The sequence below is a fragment of the Podarcis melisellensis genome (genome assembly GCF_964234715.1).
Source record: "Podarcis melisellensis genome assembly, chromosome: 9".
Classification (NCBI taxonomy): domain Eukaryota; kingdom Metazoa; phylum Chordata; class Lepidosauria; order Squamata; family Lacertidae; genus Podarcis; species Podarcis melisellensis.
Genome location: NC_138541.1, coordinates 4,726,019 through 4,744,749, shown reverse-complemented (window position 1 = coordinate 4,744,749; position 18,731 = coordinate 4,726,019). Strand labels below are relative to the sequence as shown.

General features: G+C 45.7%; 1 protein-coding gene across 1 annotated transcript in view; it reads left to right on the top strand.

Moving 5' to 3' along the window:
• The window catches only part of ATRN (attractin), a 165,335-nt gene that overhangs the window by 130,237 nt on the left and 16,367 nt on the right, over positions 1-18,731 (top strand). The window contains 1 exon segment of the mRNA XM_081924761.1: positions 14,891-14,998. Coding sequence (XP_081780887.1) covers positions 14,891-14,998 — 108 coding nt within the window.

Sequence of the window (18,731 nt, the reverse complement as noted above, 5' to 3'; positions counted from 1 at the left end):
CAGTTGAGCTAGGGCGTTATTGTACATTGTGACATCTTTCCAAAAGAATAAAAGATCATCAACATAAAACAAACAATACAGTTTCTTTTGCCCCTCCTCTTTGACAAATACACATGGATCAGCTTTCCCTTGCTGAAAACCTAGAGAAAACAATACTTCAGTGAGTTTTGTGTGCCAACACCGTGCACTTTGCTTGAGACCATAAAGGGACTTTTTCAGAGCACAAACAAATCCCTGTTTTACCTGTACGCCATCAGGTGGAAGCATATAAAGTGATTCACCTAGAGATCCGTACAGAAAAGCTGTATTCACATCATGGTGACTAATGTGTAGATTCTCCTCTGCAGCTAGCTTGAGCATAAGCCTAATGCTCTCATACCTCACTGTGGGTGAGTAGGTCTCGTGATAGTCTTCACCTGGTACCTGTGCAAAACCTCTGGCTACTAATCTGGCTTTGTGTCTGACTATCTTGCCATTTTGATCAGTCTTCGCTTTGAAGACCCATTTGCTTCCAAGCAGTTTCATTCCTGGAACTACTGGAACAAGCTCCCATGTTTTGTTCCTTTCCAAGGAATCAAGCTCAGCCTTCATGGCATTTAACCATGGCTCAGCTTCCTTTGAATCCAAATCCTGGATTTCTTGAAAACTTGAAGGTTCAAAAACCTTCTTGGAGCTTTTAACAGCTGTTACTGCTATCTTAGCAAACTCATCAGCAAATCTCTTTGGAGGTCTGCCTTTTGTGGCTCTCTGTGATCTGCGAATTAGCCTTAAGTCTTCAACACTCTCCTCTTCCTTCTTAGGAGAAAAGCGACCTATTGTGAACAATGGTTCCTCCAATTCTTGATCAGAGCTTTCAGAGGGTCGCATAGAGGCTTTCGCACTCTTGAAATCCTCTGAATCATCTGATTCAGTTTCAGACTCAGAATCAGAACCTTCATCAGTGGGTGTGGGTTGTTGTGGTTGCTTTTGACTATCCTCAGTCTCATCACTGTCATCAGGATAACATTGGAAAATTCCCACATTCTCCCCCCACTTGGCATTGTACTCAACACTTCTTGTGAGCTTAATTTCCTTAGAGTCAGTCATCATTATTCTGTAAGACCCTTTCTGATAACCTAGAAAGATACCATGCAAACCACGCTTGTCTAACTTGGAGTGTTGTGGTGAGTGAACCCACATGTCCGAACCAAAAATTTTCATGTGTTTGATGTATGGCTTCTTGCCAAACATCTTCTCATAGGGGGTACAACCAATCGCTGAAGATAACCTGCGATTATAACTGTAAGTGAAACATGAGAGAGCTTCGGCCCAATAACTCTCTGGAAGATTTGCATCATGCAGCAAGGTTTTTAACCCTTGAAGCAATGTCTGATTTGCTCGTTCCGCAAGTCCATTCTGCCATGGCGAGCGAGGACTAGACAAATCGTGTTGAATTCCTTTCTCAGCCAGAAAAGCTTCAAACTGCTGAGAAGTGAATTCTCCCCCGCGATCAGAGAAAAAGGTCTTTATCTTATTACCATGCACATTTTCCAACCAAGCACAGAATTCCTTGAACCTAGGAAAAGCCTCTGATTTCTGCTTGAGATTGTACACAAAAATATACCTGGAAAATGCATCAATAAGAACCATGAAGTACCTATTCCTACCCAAAGAGGGCGCTAGTGGTCCAACCAAATCAGCATGAATAATTTGGTATGGTTCTGTAGCTTGCCTACTAGACACCTTACCTTTTGCAGCCATTTTCACCTTGTTTGCTGCGCATGCCTTGCACTTCATGTGGTACCTGCAGGGTTTAATAGTCATACCTTCAACCAAGGCAGGCATTTTAGATACTGCCTCAAAATGCAAATGTCCAAATTTTCGATGAAAATCGTGAATACATTCTGCATGCAAACTTTTGTTAGAACCTGCAATGCAACAAGTGTCATCCTGCACAACATCATCATAATACAAAAGAAACAAACGATCAACAAATTCAGCATACAATTGATAATCATTTTTCTTAGTGATGATGCATCTATTGTTTTTAAAGGAAACGTCAATCTTCTTCTCAATCAGCTGTCCAACGCTGAGCAGATTATGTTTCGCGTCCGGCACATAAAGCACATCCTGTATCGATAAGTCCAAACTGTGAAGAACAACAGTTCCGTAGCCTTTACTGGGGATAGTGTGGTCATCCGCCTGGTGAATCGCACCTTCCTGCGGTGTAAAAGACACAAACAGTCGCTTATCGTTGCACATGTGATGCGTTGCCGCTGAATCAACAACGAAGAAAGATCTAGACGTCTTCTGGACCTCTGCAACCTCTGCACCCTTTGGAGCGTAGCGTGAGACCATTGCCTTGTGCTGCGTTGTCCTGGACACCGGACCTTTGCCTTTGCTCTGGCCTTTTCCACGCGATGAGCTTCCACTGCGCTGCTCTGTCTTGGCCCTGGGATATTTGCATTCCCTCTTCATATGGCCTAGACGTCCACACGAGTAGCATTTCACTGCCTTCAAAGCTTTGGCGCCATCTGGTGGTTCCACTGCACTATGGGATGACGACTGTGAAGTCTCCCCCTTGTTGATGCAGCTAGCACCCCGCCGATCTGCTTCATTCTGAATCATGGCAGTATCACAAGCTACTGTGAGTTGAGCATTTGGCTGATCAGTGGTATCAAATTCCCCACTTGCTTCATCCAGCCTTCTGCAGCTAGCCATCATGACTCTGGCACTTGCCTCTTGCGTCATCTATGCTGCTTTAAATCAGACTGCTTTATACAAGCTGCTTCTGTGTACAGCTGCTTCAATCCAAAAGCAATTTCAAAACAGCCTCTGCCTATGAGCCTGTGCCGCTCTTCTGTTTATTTGCTTTGCTTATCTGCAGCTGCTTCAAACTGCATTCCAAAAGCAAGTTCAAAAGTGAAAGTCCCCAAGTGCTTTCTCTACTGCCCTAAATTCTTGCTGCGTCACATCTGCAGCTGCTGTACTTCAACAGCATTCGTAAAAGTTACTTTCGCTTTCCCAGCCATCCAAGCCACTACGCTTGTGCCGTGGAAAACGGCTTTAAAAGTTCAAAGTCCAGCCTTAAAGCCATTAATTAGAAGCTGGCAGGCTGCCCGGAGCAGTAGCACATACCTTCATCAATCATCTTGACGCGCAGAGCAGATACCGTGCGTTCCGTCTCTCTGCCGCTGTTCCGATGCTTTGCCGGCACTTTGTCTCCTTGCTCCTTTGTTCCTTTGCCAGGAGCCCGACTTCTGAAGCCCATCCTCAAAACACTGCGTTTTCTGGGCCCGGAACCAAATGTTGGAGATAAGCAGTGTCCAGTGCACAGCGGAATGATGAGAAGTATGAGCCAACATGCTCTATACTACTTTATTTACAGTTCAAAGCTGGTAAGTTACAGAAAAACATCTTCCCTCTGCCGGAGCAGAGAAAGCGTCATCTCTCCTCTAAAGCACGGAGAGAATCACTAACTGAAACTGCAAAGCACAGTGAAAAACAGGAAACAAGTGTACGTCACATCCAGTCTCCCATTCCCGTGGGAACCCAACAGTGCATTGTCTGTGGAATGTAAACAACCTGTCTCGTGACAAGCACTTCGCTGCACAGAGAAGAAAGCAGAAACCAACACTTGCGAGGATAAAATTGGGAGGAGGAGAGCTATGTACAACCACCTGGAGCTCCTTGGAGGGAAAGTGGAACAGCAGCTTAGATGGGAGTTACATTCTGGGCTGAGATTGTGCATAGTCAAAACCCAATTGGGTTCAGTGGCGAGTGGGATTGCCCAAGTCATTTTTCCTGGACCCTGCCCGCTTTTTAACGTTTTTTGCCGTGCACGTAAAGCTGATTGCACACAAGTTAAATGCACTTAAGCTGCAGGCTTGCTGTATACATGTAATTAAAAAATAAATAAATATCAATCAACCTGACAGAGAGACATCAAAAACATTGACGTCTGGTCTTTGGGGCGGGGAGTGGATAGTGGCGTGCATGAGGAAGGCGGAGACCTATGGAGCAGGATGGAAGCAAACCTTTGGTCGAGAAGCTCTGGCTCATGGTTTAATCAGGCCTCAATGTTCTTCTTAAGGGCAAAAATGTCTCTGTCGACTCGGATGCTGAGATGTTGGAAGCAGAAATGCTGACGAGCTGAGACAAGAGTGCTGCAGTCTGACGAAGATACGAGTTTGGTTCTTCCATGTGGCTAGCAGCCCTGAGCAGCCTTCGTGAATTTCTCTGGACTCTGATAAGGCTCAAGAATGTGCCATTAATCACCTAAAACTGGTGGAGGATTTTTTCTGCAGGTGCCTCTCCGCTGGCCTGTCCTTTTACCAAAGCGAGACTGAATTAACAGTGAGAAAAGAAGGCAGAAAAATTGGGGTGCCTAGGGGTGGGGATGGAAAAAGACTGCAGCTCCATGCTGGAGCTCACTTTTTCTTCTCGCTTAATTTCATTGCTTAGCTCCCGTTTTGCTATCATATATTTTTGCTTGTTCTAGGCCTCTTGTGGCCCAGTTTTCCCTTTGCTTTTCTCTTTGCGAGAAGAAGGGGTTTCCTGCTTTGAGCTTCCCCCTCCTTCCACTTTTGAAGTGTTTTGTGGCAATTTTTTCTGTGAATCTGCCTTTTGGGGCACAGGCTTTGGTTCATGAACAATTCTGAACAGATTTGGCTTCTGTAGTTTTTATACATAAATAATTCTTGTTTTATTTTTGCTTACTCCCCGGTGAGGTTTGAACCACACTATTTTATTTTTTGATCTTTTTCTCTTCCATGCATTGGGTCCTGGATTAATCTCTCTGCCCCTCCTGGAATCCACAGAAACTTGTTCCTTTGAACCCCTACCTGGAAACACAGATTTAGCATCTCCTCTTCTTCTGCTTAACTTTTAGGATTAATTTGCTATATAAGCAAAGCTTTTAACTGCTATTGACTAGTGGGCGATCTGGAAGGTAAATCAAAGTACAGTGGTGCCTTGCAAGACGAAATTCATCTGTTCCACGAGTCTCTTCGTCTTGCGGTTTCTTTGTCTTGCGAAGCACGGCTATTAGCAGCTTAGCGGCTATTAACGGCTTAGCGGCTTTAAGAAAAAGGAAACAAACTCGCAAGAACTCGCAAGACGAAACGTATTGCAAAGCAAGCCCATAGGGAAATTTGTCTAGCGGAACGACTAAAAAAACCGGAAAACTCTTTCGTCTTGCGAGGCATTCGTCTTGCGAGGCATTCGTCTTGCGAGGTACCACTGTAGAGATTAAGTAAATAAAAATTACTTCTAAGTTTTGCTTGCCGTAATTGTTGACTGCAATTGAACAGAAATATTGGAAGTATCAGATAAAATGACAAAGTAACGTTTTAAGAGTGAAATCTTTAGATTGAATAGCATTAAGCCACAAGGCAGAATATTCTGTTTTGTTACCCATGTAATCATTACATTCTATTTTTACCTGCATACACTGTTCCTTACAGTTGTGTATAATAAGCCTTTTTCCACTTTGATATTCTTTGTGGATTAGGCTTGCATTTTTCATCATGCAAAATGGTTTTCTGCTTGGGTATTTTAAATAAATTTTCTATATTGATTTCAGCCTCTGATCGCAACTCTCTTTCCCATGAGGTCCTCAGTTTCAATATCTAGTTCTGTCTTTGGCTTTTGAAGGGAAAAGGAGTCTTGCTTTTAACAAAACTGAACTTCAGTTTTGGTAATTTGGGTTCCTGGGCCAGGACTGTTGAGGTCCCCCTAGCCCACCAGTCAAAGATGACATGGTGGCTGACGAGATTGATTCAGGGGTCACATCCAGACCAAGAAGCGCTTGCTTGGCCATCCTTGCCCAGAAGAACCACAAGCTTGGGCTTTTGACTTGCCCTATCAAGGAACAGTTTGTTCCTGGAAAAAATGGTCCGTAATGGGTGCGGTGGAATTCATTCTCTTGGAGAGTTATAATAGCCTTTTTGTAATTACATTGAACATTTCCCAGCTTTTCAGCCGATGGGTACCCCTTGTTATCATATTCTTCCCTGCTTTTAATTTGCATTTACAGCAGACCTCGCTTACGTTTTTTAAAGCCTCGAACCTTCAGCTTATTCTGCATACTAAAGGTCACCCATTGTGTCTTCCTTGTTTGGGGGCCTGGTTCTGATAAAATATGTATTTAATCCATGGCTGATGAAGATACATTTGTCTTGTCTTTTCACATGACATCAATTCCCAGTAGCTTTGTCCTGTGTTTGTAATAATTTGAAGTGTGAAAATGCCTGTTGAACAGCATTTGAGTTCTGTTTCTCCCCCCCCCCTTAAACACACACACACACACACAGGCTTGCAAAGTTGGTTACAAACCTAATTAGCTAACATTAATGCAATCGCCGCCCCAGGGAACTGGAAACTTAATTTTCGGCTATGATGAAAATACTGCCAGATAATTATTTATTCGTTGTCTTACATGGTGGCTTGCAATTGTGGCTAAGTCTTACTGCCCAATTTATTTTCAAAAGAACATGGCTCTCCTCTCTCATGATAGTTTAAGCATTTATGTTGCCTCGGTGAATAACTGTTCTGCTCCCTAGGGTTTATCTCCCAGGCAGTCTTGATGGGGCTTCATGAAACCCAGCAGGTGTGGTCCGTGAACTAAGGGGGTACATGTCCATGTTTTCTGATGAAACAGAGTTTTTCAGGGTCGTAGAAGCAAAAAAGGATTTTGGCGAGCTTCAAATCACATCTCCCAAATTGGGAGAATGGGCAATACACTGGCAAATGCAGTTCAGTGTAAGCTAGCGCAAAGTGTTGAACATTGAGGCAGGATACACCCCCCCCAAAAAAGGAACCCCTCCTATGGATACTAATGCAACCTGACATGGTAGTAACTGATCAGTAAAGAGAACTTGGGTTCGTGGTGATTACAGCAATGAAAATGTTTTCCCAGTTATGTTAAATCATAGCTTATTTTATGTGACTGGGCTGCATGCTGCTCAGAAGTGGCTGCTTCACATCTCCTGTTGAAAACCCCTTGCCACCCATGGGGCAAAACAACACAGAGAATGGATTTATGTTAGGTAACCAGTGCCTGTGGTTGGTTTTCCCCAAAGGACCCATGATGAAGAGGCAAAGGCTTGATCTTGGCTTCCAGATCATGGCTTGTAAGGTAAAGGGACCCCTGACCATTAGGTCCAGTTGTGGCGACTCTGGGGTTGCGGTGCTCATCTCGCTTTACTGGCCGAAGGAGCTGGCATACAGCTTCCAGGTCATGTGACCAGCATGACTAAGCCACTTGTGGCGAACCAGAGCAGCGCTCGGAAACGCCGTTTACCTTCCCACCGGAGTGGTACCTATTTATCTACTTGCACTTTGACGTGCTTTCGAACTGCTAGGTTGGCAGGAGCAGGGACCGAGCAACGGGAGCTCACCCCATCGCGGGGATTCGAACCACCAAACTTCTGATTGGCAAGTCCTAGGTTTGTGGTTTAACCTACAGCACCACCCGCGTCCCTATCATGGCTTGTAGTCAGATAGTAATTCTGCAGGCCATGCAGAGCTGGGTCTAAGCAGTATGGAAGACTGATGCGCCTTTTCTTCTAGTGGTCTTAGTTATGCAGGTGGTAGTTGGACGGATGAGGGCTCCCCCCTGGTCTTATTTGTTCAGGCAACAACTGATTTGTGCGGGGGTTATGTTCCTGACTCCTGTATGCATTGGTTCAGTGTGCATAACCTCGCATCGACCCATTTCGCCCTTTCCCCAGCCCGTTCCTTCCTCCTTTCCACCCCCGATTAGTTTTTTTTGGGGGGAGGGTGTCAGTTACCACTGATAATGTATTTTATAATAGCTCTCCTTAAGGCTTCAACAAAGACAGAAGTTGGTTCAATCCAGACATCACAACGAACCATAGCTTTCACTAATCATAGTTTAGAACTGTAGTCTAACCATAGTTTAAGCCATGGTTTGTATGACTATACAGGCAGATCATGATTTATTGCACCATGTGCGGTTTTAATACAACATCAGCTAAGCGCCTTTTTTTCCAGAGATTCAGGAGTGGCCATAATTATGGTTTGTCAGTTTAGACATCACTTCAATCCATGGTTTGCAAACCCAGTTCATGCATGGCTTCTGATTCTAGTTTGTTGGCTGGTCACGAACCACGGCTTATGATTTCAGACTTCAAAACAAACCAAAGTTAAATTTCTCTAACTAAGGTTTGGTGCGATGTCTGAAGAAAGTCAGTGTTCTTTATTCCAGTTCCCGTGCCTTTAAGCCCCAGATTTCATTACTCTCGTTCTCATAGCTATAAAGAATACTAGTGATGGTTTAAAATAAAAATTCAAAAATGTCTGCTCCCTCTTCCAACATTTCAATGGTTTTGATATCACCACCATCCTGTCTGTCTTAGATTACTGTTGCTTGTTACTGTCATACCTCATCAAAGGTTTCTATTGTCATGAACAAAAGAATTCCATAACAATTGTGTGTTGTGCCTGGAGGTTGAATGGAAGATCCTGCATTTTGGTCTGAGGAGTAGCGTAGTATCTTTTTGAGGGAGAATAACATTAATGACTGAAAACTTCGCTTGTTTCAGAATTCCGTTTTGGCAGGCCGCCATTTCATGAATGTAAAGATAAAACATTAAAATTGATTTATCCTTGATTGCATAATATTTCATTCTTGTTACATTTCTTCAGTAAAGATGATGTATTGCTCAGTCGGGTTTTCTTAAACCAAGGTTCACTGGCAGCAATTGAGATCTGCAATGTTACCAGGGTGTGTGTGTGTGTTTTGGGTGGAGGAGTGTTGCTTCCTTTAAAAATAGATGTTCCTCTTGAAGTTAAGCAAGTCCCAAGGCTGATACGTGCCAAAGCTATTTCTTTGTAAAACAGTTTCCAGAAGGGGTGGTGTTACGGATTGATGGTAGCATAGAATCACAGAATTGTCAAGAAGTACACAATAATGGGACAAATCTATAACTTATTTCTTGATAATGGTGTGTGTGTGTGTGTGTGTGTGTGTGTGTGTACTAGTTGTGTTCCTTTTGCATATCATTCTCATAGCTGGATGACCTTTTAATTTTGATTTCCTATAGCACGAGTGACCAACTTTCACCCTTCCCAAGTGTTGTTTAACTAGGGGTAGATCTATAATGATCTTTTTTTTAAAAAAAGCTAAGAAGAAAAGCTATATAGCTCTCAATACAATTTCCCATTGATTCCTGTACAGCCACCTGCTAGTGTCACATTTTTATAACACATTTATAAAGTTATAACTTACCAGTATAGATTAGTCCTATGACTTCTGTGACCCCCCACCTCTGCGCCGACAGCAGGAGTGGGTAGAAGGAGAAGCAGGGTCTGCTAGTAGACCACTGGGTAAAGTAGATCGGAAGGATTTCTGACTTCCAGTTGTGCAGTGAGAAGCAAAATGCATTTCCCTCTAAATTGGATTGCTGATAAAGAACACCTTGGGGGTGCGGGGAGACCAGGAACTGATTTGTGTGCGAAAGAACTTGTGAATATGGTTCTGATGCTGATCACAAACTCTGAGCTGGAAAACGCTGTTATTTATTAACCTACTCAGGAGTAACTCTAGATTAATGGGTCATTTCAGTAGGACCTACAGAGAACACATAAGTTATGCAGTCTTTCCCTAGAGACCTTTAAATGCCTGAATATTGGTTTCAAAACACGATTAGATCTTGCTCTTGGAAAGCTCAGCCTGGCTTTCATGAGGCTGTCTCTGGTCTCCCATCGATGGCTAGGTAAGGTCCACACTTGTTTTATTTCATCTGTGCTGCAGTACAGGGAACTCTTGCACCTAGCATTTTACTGCTGTGAGATTCCTTTGCCCCACTGTTATTATCCTTGAATCTTGTTCTTGTGCTCCATTGAGGTGAACAATCAGTGTCTGGGTTTGTGAATGGTTCATCATTGTCCATTCTGATCAAGGGCCTCCAGCATGATTTGAGCAATTTTTTTTTTTAAAAAAAACAACCAACACATTTGCCAAACATGTATTGTCTCATGATTTGAGGGCTTTGAGAGCTATTGCAAGTGCAAGATTCATGTAGCTGTACCCACATAACCTCCTGGGTGGGCTCAGTGATTGTGTGAATATTCAACTCCTTGCCGAGTTAATGAGTTCTGCTTGATTCTTATTTTGGACGTATTTATCAGGACAGCTTGCTCTGGTTTTATTTTACAGCCATTAGACAAAGCGTTTTATAGTAGCTGAAGGGCACAATTACTGCAGCAGCAACCCTGCAATCTGTTTCACACTTTCTTCACTTTGCAATCTGCCGAGCATCTTTTTAAGTAGTAGTCTGGAACAGGAGGTCTGGCACATGAGTTTGGGTTCACTTGAGTGGCACTTGTACGGCAGGTTGTCAGTAGAGTATAGGTCAAAAATCCCTGTGGGCAAACTGCCTCCCTTTATACCATGTAAAGCTCTGTTGGCATGATCGTTGCATCGTTCAAGGCAGTCTCCAGAATAGGTCCCAGGTCTCACACCTGGACGTTGTTCGCTAATTCTGGGCCAGGGCCGGACTGGTGGTTCCCAAACTGTGGTCCCTGAGCTTAATTCAGGTGGTTTGGGGCATGTCTGTGAAGAACACTTTGACTTCTGTACAGTCCTGTTAAGTTCAGATTGTAATACAATAACATACAATATAAGAATTAAAAGAAGCAAAAAGATACAGTCATACCTTGGTTGTCGAATGCCCTGGAACTTGTACATTTTGGCTCCCAGACAATAAAAAACCGAGAATGAGTGTTCCTGTTTTCGAACAATTTTCGGAAGCTGAAGGTCCGGTGTGGTTTCCGCAGCTTCCGATTGGCTGCAGGGTGCTCCTGTGGCCAATCGGAAGCCACATCTTGGTTTTCGAACAGTTCTGGAAGTCGAATGGACTCCTGAAACGCATTCTGTTCGAGAACCAAGGTATGACTGTACTGTCAAAATAATTCAGCATCCAGGATTCACAATTGCTACAAACAGGCGGCGGCGGGGAATATTAAGTGGTCCACCAAGACCCTCAGCAATTTCCAAGTGGTCCATGGGCAAAAAATTGGGGAACCACTGGTACACTCTGGATTCTGCTTCTGGGATGGATTTCAGGCTAGAAAAGACCTCTGCCTGAAGCCTTGGAGCTTTCCAGTTGCTGTTCTGGGCTAGTTCCTAGTCCTGTAAGCTTGACTTTGATAAGATCCCCCTGTTCTTATAAAATGCTAAGTGTAGCAAGGGGCTTAAAGAGAGGTGTTCTCAGAGACTGTACTCCACCTCCAAAACTCCCTTCATCCTCCAAGCCTTTTCTGGAAGCAAAGTACAGTGGAACAGTTTGGAATCCGAACACCGAAAACCCAGAAGTATTTGCTTCCGTTTTTGAACGCACCTAGGATCTCAAACGGCTTTCCGAGGTGCGTTGCTCCATTCCATGTTTTCAATGCATTTTGCCAACCGTCCTTTGATTCTTGGGTTTCGAACATTTCTGAAGTTGAACGGCCTTCCGGAACGGATTACGTTCAAAAACTGAGGTTCCACTGTATATATAATGGCTGGCTTTCAGTGTATTTTTAGGACACTTTTCATTTCAGTAATTTTACATCCGCACCATGGACCCAAGTAATGAAGGGAGATTTCAAAACGATGCTTCAAATAGTGGGAAGAGCTCTGTGGCCTTTTGCAGCTGGGCGTTTCCAGCTGAGAGCCTGACCTCTTTTCAATACAGCTAGCTAATCCGGCATGGTTACCCAATAGCAGAAGCCCTGTCCAGGCTTCGCAAATACCTCTTGAGTCTGACCTCACTGAACTAGCAGTAGGGGAAGTACTGAACCACCCCTACCAGTCTTGTTTCACCCAGGGCAATTGCACATGATGGCAGGCTCTCACAATTCTACATGAAAAAACTACATTGTTGGCATCTGTCTGTCTCAAGAGACAATGGAGTGCACCACCGGAGGTGAAGTCAAACCAGTGCATTAGCTGCACTGAAGTGTCCTCCATGGGGCACAGGCCTGGGCAGTGTGGATGGAGGTCCTGAGCTGCCCAGACGGCAAGACCCCACTCTGGCCTCACTGATATGATAGCCAAGTTCAAATATATAAAAGGATGTCACATAGAGGAGGGAGAAAGGTTGTTTTCTGCTTTCCAGAGAAGCGGACACGGAGCAATGGATCCAAACTACAAGAAAGAATATTCCACCTAAACATTAGGAAGAACTTCCTGACAGTAAGAGCTGTTCGACGGTGGAATTTGCTGCCAAGGAGTGTGGTGGAGTCTCCTTCTTTGGAGGTCTTTAAGCAGAGGCTTGACAACCATATGTCAGGAGTGCTCTGATGGTGTTTCCTGCTTGGCAGGGGGTTGGACTCGATGGCCCTTGTGGTCTCTTCCAACTCTATGATTCTATGATTCTATGATGTGGTTTGAAAGAAAACAGAGCAATACGCTTGGCACCAGCTTGGCTGCAGAAGTTGCGTACAACTGCCTTAGGGACTCCAGCAGATTTGTGTAGGGTCTACTCCTTAGCCTTCGCTTCTCCCAAAGATTACCTTCAAGACAGTGGAAGTTTAGGATTAGAGTTTTCCTTTCTCCTAGATGGGTTGACAAGACCCATCTGCTCTTCACCTCCCTCTGCAGCGTGTTGTGCAGAAACCACTTTCTTGACCATTGGACCCATTCCCAGGGTGTGGCTGCTGTCACAGCTTCTAGGAGCCAGAGGTGAGAGCTGAGTGCAGGGTAGGGATTTAGGGTGGACAAACTATCCCAGAAGGAGCATGACATATCCCCCACCAGAGGAACTACTGTCCCCTAACACCCCCCACTACAAAAGTAGTCCTAAACAGTAAATAAAACATCAAAAGCAACCAAACTGAACAATTTCCACACAACTCACAGTAAAGACACAAAAACAACAATAACTGCAACCCCTCTCCCCCCCCAGACAAAACCCTCAAATACCCCAGCAACTGGTGGGAAGTTGGGAAAATAGATGCCCCTAAGCAATACAGACTGCAGATCAATCCACTCAGCATAATTTCTATATCCTTTGCTCTTTTGGTTCAATTCTTTTTCTGGACCTTGGAGGAGTTGGCAGGCCCTTGAGTTATTTACAGCTGCTGTTAATCTCAAGCAGACATATAGTCCTCCGTACTGTGGCGTACATGAATCTGATGGATTTGGGAGACCCGCTGACCTTACATGGCTGATGCTGTGGGTTTCGCTCTGTTCTGCTGTTGTTTCATTATAATTTGTCAGTGTGCAGTATCAGCCCTGCAGCTGGCGGGGGAAGTGGAGATACGTTAACCTCCCACTCAATCACAGGGTAAAACATTCGTGCAACTTAACATTTAAATTTTGTGGCCTGCTTTTTAAATTATTTCTAAAGCATCCCCCCAAATTCACAAAATGCAACCGTTTAATTATAAAACCGTGCAATTAAAATTAAAACCACAAAACTCATGGAGCCGGGTGGAGAATATAGGTGGAAGCAGGCCAGAGAAGTAGGGAACAGGTTGGAAAACAATTTGAAAATGCTGAACTGAGCAAAAACAAAGCAGGAACCAGCCGTGTGATGGGGGAAGGCGCTTGGCTATCTGGCTCTGCAGATTTTCTTACGCCAGCTAGTTTCTTACATGCTCATAATAGGGGTTTTTTGGAGGGTGTGTGTGATGGATCATTGAAGTTGCTGTGGAAACAGGCATGCAATGAACACCTTCTCCACCGTCATCCCAAAGCAGAAGAGTTATGAGACCTACCTTACATTGGACAAATTTGTGATGCTTTAGTACATATATTTGCTCATTTAGTTCTTCTGGGTGTATTGTTACTTGTGAGTTGCCTAGAGAGAACTTCTTTCTATACAATCATGGGATTCAAGGTTGACTCAGCCCTCATCTCCTTTCTGAGTTGTAAGTCACTTAACCAAGCCTGTTTTCTCTCAATGAAACATTGAGTTTTTTCTTTGTGAAAGGACCACTTTGTTTCCTGTTCACACGATTGTGAGTCTCAATATGGCAGGAAGGTGTGTGGTGAGAGCCCTGGTCGCAGCAGAGGTTTGCAACCCTTGCTGAACTATCCATCACCTCCAACTCAGCCCTCGCATCTAGTATATATTTTGGAAAGGAACAGGTTTTCATCTGCTTGGGTGTACAGTGGTACCTCGGGTTACATAAGCTTCAGGTTACATACGCTTCAGGTTACAGACTCTGCTAACCCAGAAATAGTACCTCGGGTTAGGAACTTTGCTTCAGGATGAGAACAGAAATCGTGCTCCGGCAGCAGGAGGCCCCATTAGCTAAAGTGGTGCTTCAGGTTAAGAATGGATCTCCGGAATGAATTAAGTACTTAACCCGAGGTACCACTGTAATCAGATGCCATTTTGAATCAAGATGGCAGAAGAACGGACCTTCCAAAACTTCCCTTATTCTAACCCCTGGTTTCAAAACTGAACCGATACTTTAGTTTCTTAGGATTTCTGGGCATTGCCAGGTATGTGACTGTTAGCGTCCAGACGAATCTCCGAATGAAGGCAACAAAGGGATGCTTATCTCACTGTGCCTTGTCCTAATAGGCGATGCCTCTTGAGCAGCCTGCCCAGCTCAGGTTGTAAATGTATAACACAAATGGACCGTGCTGTGAACTTGTTTTGAATTCACTACCACTCCCATGAGTCTACCTGCCCTAACTCAGGACCAGAGTCGTGGTGGCGGCAGGTCTGATCCTGCACCCCATGTTTTGCCACATCCTGTTAATATATATATATATATATCAGTATTGCTTGAACTTTCTTTGGCTGCTAATCTTGAATTATTCTCTTTCTGGGCACAGAGTGCCAGCCGCCTCTCTTGTTTCCTTGCAACTGTGTGAAAATCCCATGAACGCCCGTGACCCTTGAATATGTCGGGCTGCCGTATTAACATCTCTCCATTTATTCAACAGCAACTGCTCCGAGAGATGCAGCAGATGGCCAGTCGCCCTTTTGCGTCCATCAACGTTGCCTTAGAAACGGACGAGGAGCCACCTGACCTCGTTGGAGGCAGCGTAAAGGTGAGGGACCACCCTGTAGGAGCACGGTTCCCGTAGTTAATATTCACAGATGCTGTGCTGCTTGACCGGCTTTTGCGAGAGGGAGGTGGAGGAGAGGAGAGGAAGGCAATATTAGAAGTCTAGCCACAAAGAAGCCGTAAACATTCGAAACCCAGCAGGCCTTGTTTTTGATCTAATTTTCTTTCTCCAGGCTGCTCGTTTGCATCTTTCAGGTTACGTTGGTTTAAATAAAAGTTGCAGCTCTTTTTAAAAAGATTTTTTATGCCTTGTAATCAAGAAGGATACAGTTTAATATGCCAGAACAGTTGGTTGGAAATAGCTGTAGGTGCTGCTGAAAAAGCCTTCTTTGCACGGTCTTTCAAAGGATGGGGGGAGGCTAATTGGCTAAGTATTAAGAAAGTCTTTCGGGTACAACTGGTTACAACGGGGGGGGGGCTCACTCGGCAGCAGGTGATCTGGAAAGCCAGCCTGGCAACAGGTGCAGTGGGCAGAGGGAGTGCCACTGCCAGACAAACTGCTTCTAACCCCAGCATGCTGCCCTGTGGCTGAGAGTTGGGGAAATAACTTGGATAACTGCCCAGAAACCAAGGAATCTGTTGCATGTTACAACATTGCTGCCTCTGCAACTAGGGGGAGGAGGAAATGTGTGTACAGTGGACACTCGGGTTGTGGACGTGATCCATGCGGGAAGAATACGAAGTAAAAGTAAATAATAGAGAGAGAAAAGGTGGTATAATTAAGAGTGAAATGAAATGAATGTGAGTGGGACCGACACCGAGATCCCCTGTATGCACTTAGTATAGCTCACCTGGTAGAGCATAAGACTCTTAATCTCAGGGTCATGGGTTTGAATCCCGTCGGGCATTGCAGAGGGTTGGACTAGATGACCCGAGTGGTCCCTTCCAACTCTACAATTCTATGATTTGGAACATAATTCTGCTCATGCACATACTCTTCATGGGTGGGTTCACAGTGCTGCAACCAGTCCGAGCTGCTGGGGGGGGCACTCCCCACCTCACTGGAAAGGCAAAGGGATAGGTGGAGAAAGGAGAAATACAACCTTAGGAATGAGTGGTGGTGAGCTGGTTGTTCCAACTGACACCCCCCCCCCCCCGCTTTGAGGGAAGCATAGTCTGTCAGGAATTCGGCCTACACTCGAGTAGGACTCTGGCAGAGACACGTGCCCAACTGGCATGTTCTCTCCCTCCTGGTCTTTTGTTCGGGAGCTTCGAAAGCTTTCTTCTGCCTGAACATTACAGCGACCGATGCCAACAGACATCGGCACACTTAGGGATCCGCAGAATTTGCGCACCATGCATGTGACAGGCCTCAGCAAAACAAAGGACAATAGTCCCACTTCACGGAACACAGTAACACAAACATCCTGTCTCCGTCACTTCCCACTCTGTGGAGTCAAAACGTACACCTTCATGTGAAAGACAACAATCCCATGACTGCAACCATGGAGCAGGAATTCTAACATCGTCTTGTTCCCAGTTCCAGTGTCTCTGCTGTGGGATAGTATCCACTGCCCCTTGGGTTGTGAACCAGTGACTGGCCTGCCTGATTTGTAGGGGGGCATCATAGCAGAGGCAAGGAGAGTGGGCTTTCTGAGATGCAGCCAGTTAAGGAAGGGCTTTGACTCAGTTGGTAGAGCCAATGCTCTGCCTTCTAGGGCTGGCTGGTGCCAGCTTTTAAACATCCTGATGCATCACCAGCTAAACATCGCGATATAGTGACACATTGCAATGCTGAAAGGAAAGGAGCATCATTTGGCTTTGGCCCCACGTGGCACCGGCGTGAAGCCAAATTGCCCCAGTCAGCTCTGCCCACAACCGGCACACAGCACAGAGGGAGGGGCATCAGCTGTGGTCCCCCGCAAGGCACTGTGGTGAAGCCAAACCACTGCTGCCAGTGCCTGGCACAGGGAGGAAGGAAGCTCCCATAGAAGGTAGGGCAAGACGCTGGGTATCAGGCAAGCCCCACCCGCAATGTACTGCCAGGCAAAGGCGCCATTGTGCTCTGGCCCTCAAACCAGGCCTGGACCACGTATCGATGCAAGCACTCCAGGTTTAGTTCCTGGCAGCTCCCGGTAGGGCTGGGAATATTCTCTGGCAGTGGCTCTCCAGGTTCTCCTGCAGCTAGTTGGGCCAGGGATCTGCTCCCGCAGCCGTCCTCCACCCTCCCTCTTTGCTTCCTCTCGCCCCTCCTGCTTCTGCCTCCTTGCTCCTCCAGCTCCTCCTGGGAGACGATTTGACAAGCTGCCACTTTTTCATCTGCGCCCTTTTCTCCCCGAGCCAGGGAGCCGTGAGAACTTGGCATATGTTCGCCATCAATATGGGAAGAGACAGCCCTTGTTCTGAATGCGGAGCAGGGTTAGGGAGTTCATGGATGTACAAGCTATCGAAACCCTCTTAACTTTTGTGTATGCATGTGTGAGAGTGTAGAATCTGTGACTTAAACTCAAGTGGCATGACTGCAGTGGGCGCGGGGATGGCTTGCCCGTCGCTTCTCAGCACGGGAAACAAAAAAGGACCTAATTTGTCTCTCTGCAAGCTGCCCCCTCCTGCTTCCTTTTCCTTGCTCTGCTTATTTTGTAAGCAGAAGACACCCAGGTGTACAAGTGCTCATGTAACACCTCTGAGTATAATCCCTGGATGGTGTAGGTCAGGTGCAAATTGCCAATGTGGTTTGGTCGGGACCCTGATCCTATTCCAGGGAGGTGGGGAGAAGGACTGGCCATTTGGGTTGTCTGGCTCAGGTGCCAGAAACTCTTGGGCTGTGCCTGCACAACGGTTTAAATTCCCAGCTATCTGTGTGTAGGGCTGCATTATGTGAATATTGTACAAATGGTCAAGGGCACCGCTTTGTTCGGAAATTAGGCAGATTTGTATCCTACCCCAATTTCACGCTCTTGGGAATTGCAAGGAGAGGGGCAGCTTCCACAAGCAGGTCCCTGGCTAATTTTTACACGCTCCTTTTATGCCAATGCGCAAAGGTGTGCCCCAATGGGCACTGTGAGGCACAGGGGAGACCAGAGCCTTATTTGCTGCATTGCAAGAACAGCAGTCAAGGAAGAGGATCTGCTCCGCCCCCTTCAGGCCAAAGGGAAGAATCTCTGGGATGCATCCCTTCTGGGGCCTATTGCTGCAGCTGGTGGAAATTGTGGCCCTCAGATATTTGGGGCAGCATCCCCCCTGCCTCTGGAGTAACAGAGTGGGGGGGAAAGGAGCTTGGTTCCTCCCCAGTGTTGCCAGTTCTTCTCAGTAGGCCTCCCACCCCACACTGTTCCTTGCTTCCTTGCTACCCAGTTGTCCTGGCAGGGCTGGATCCTGTGGGGATCCCGAGTTCGGAGCACCCCAGAGCTTTTTCTGCATGGAGATGGTGACTGTGCAGGCGAACGCCACGTGCGAATTGGCCCTCGACTGCTTAACTTACCAGCGGCCCACCAAATGGTAGGAAATGGGTCATTTTAGTCAGCAAGGGTCTCTCACTTTCCTTTTGTGCCTGGCCAACTGGCAGGTCAGATTAAGCTAATTGCATCCTAGGTGAATGTCTTGCAGCTGGACTCATTTTGGAACAGTAGTCTCAATTAGTATATTTCCTGCAGTGCATAAGAAGGAAAAGAGAGAGCGATTTACCCAGTAGGAATGACGTCTTTCTAAGTCAACGCGTGACTAGCAGCCTAAAGGAGAGGTTCCCCCCCTTCCCAACTACCCCCCCTCTTTTATAT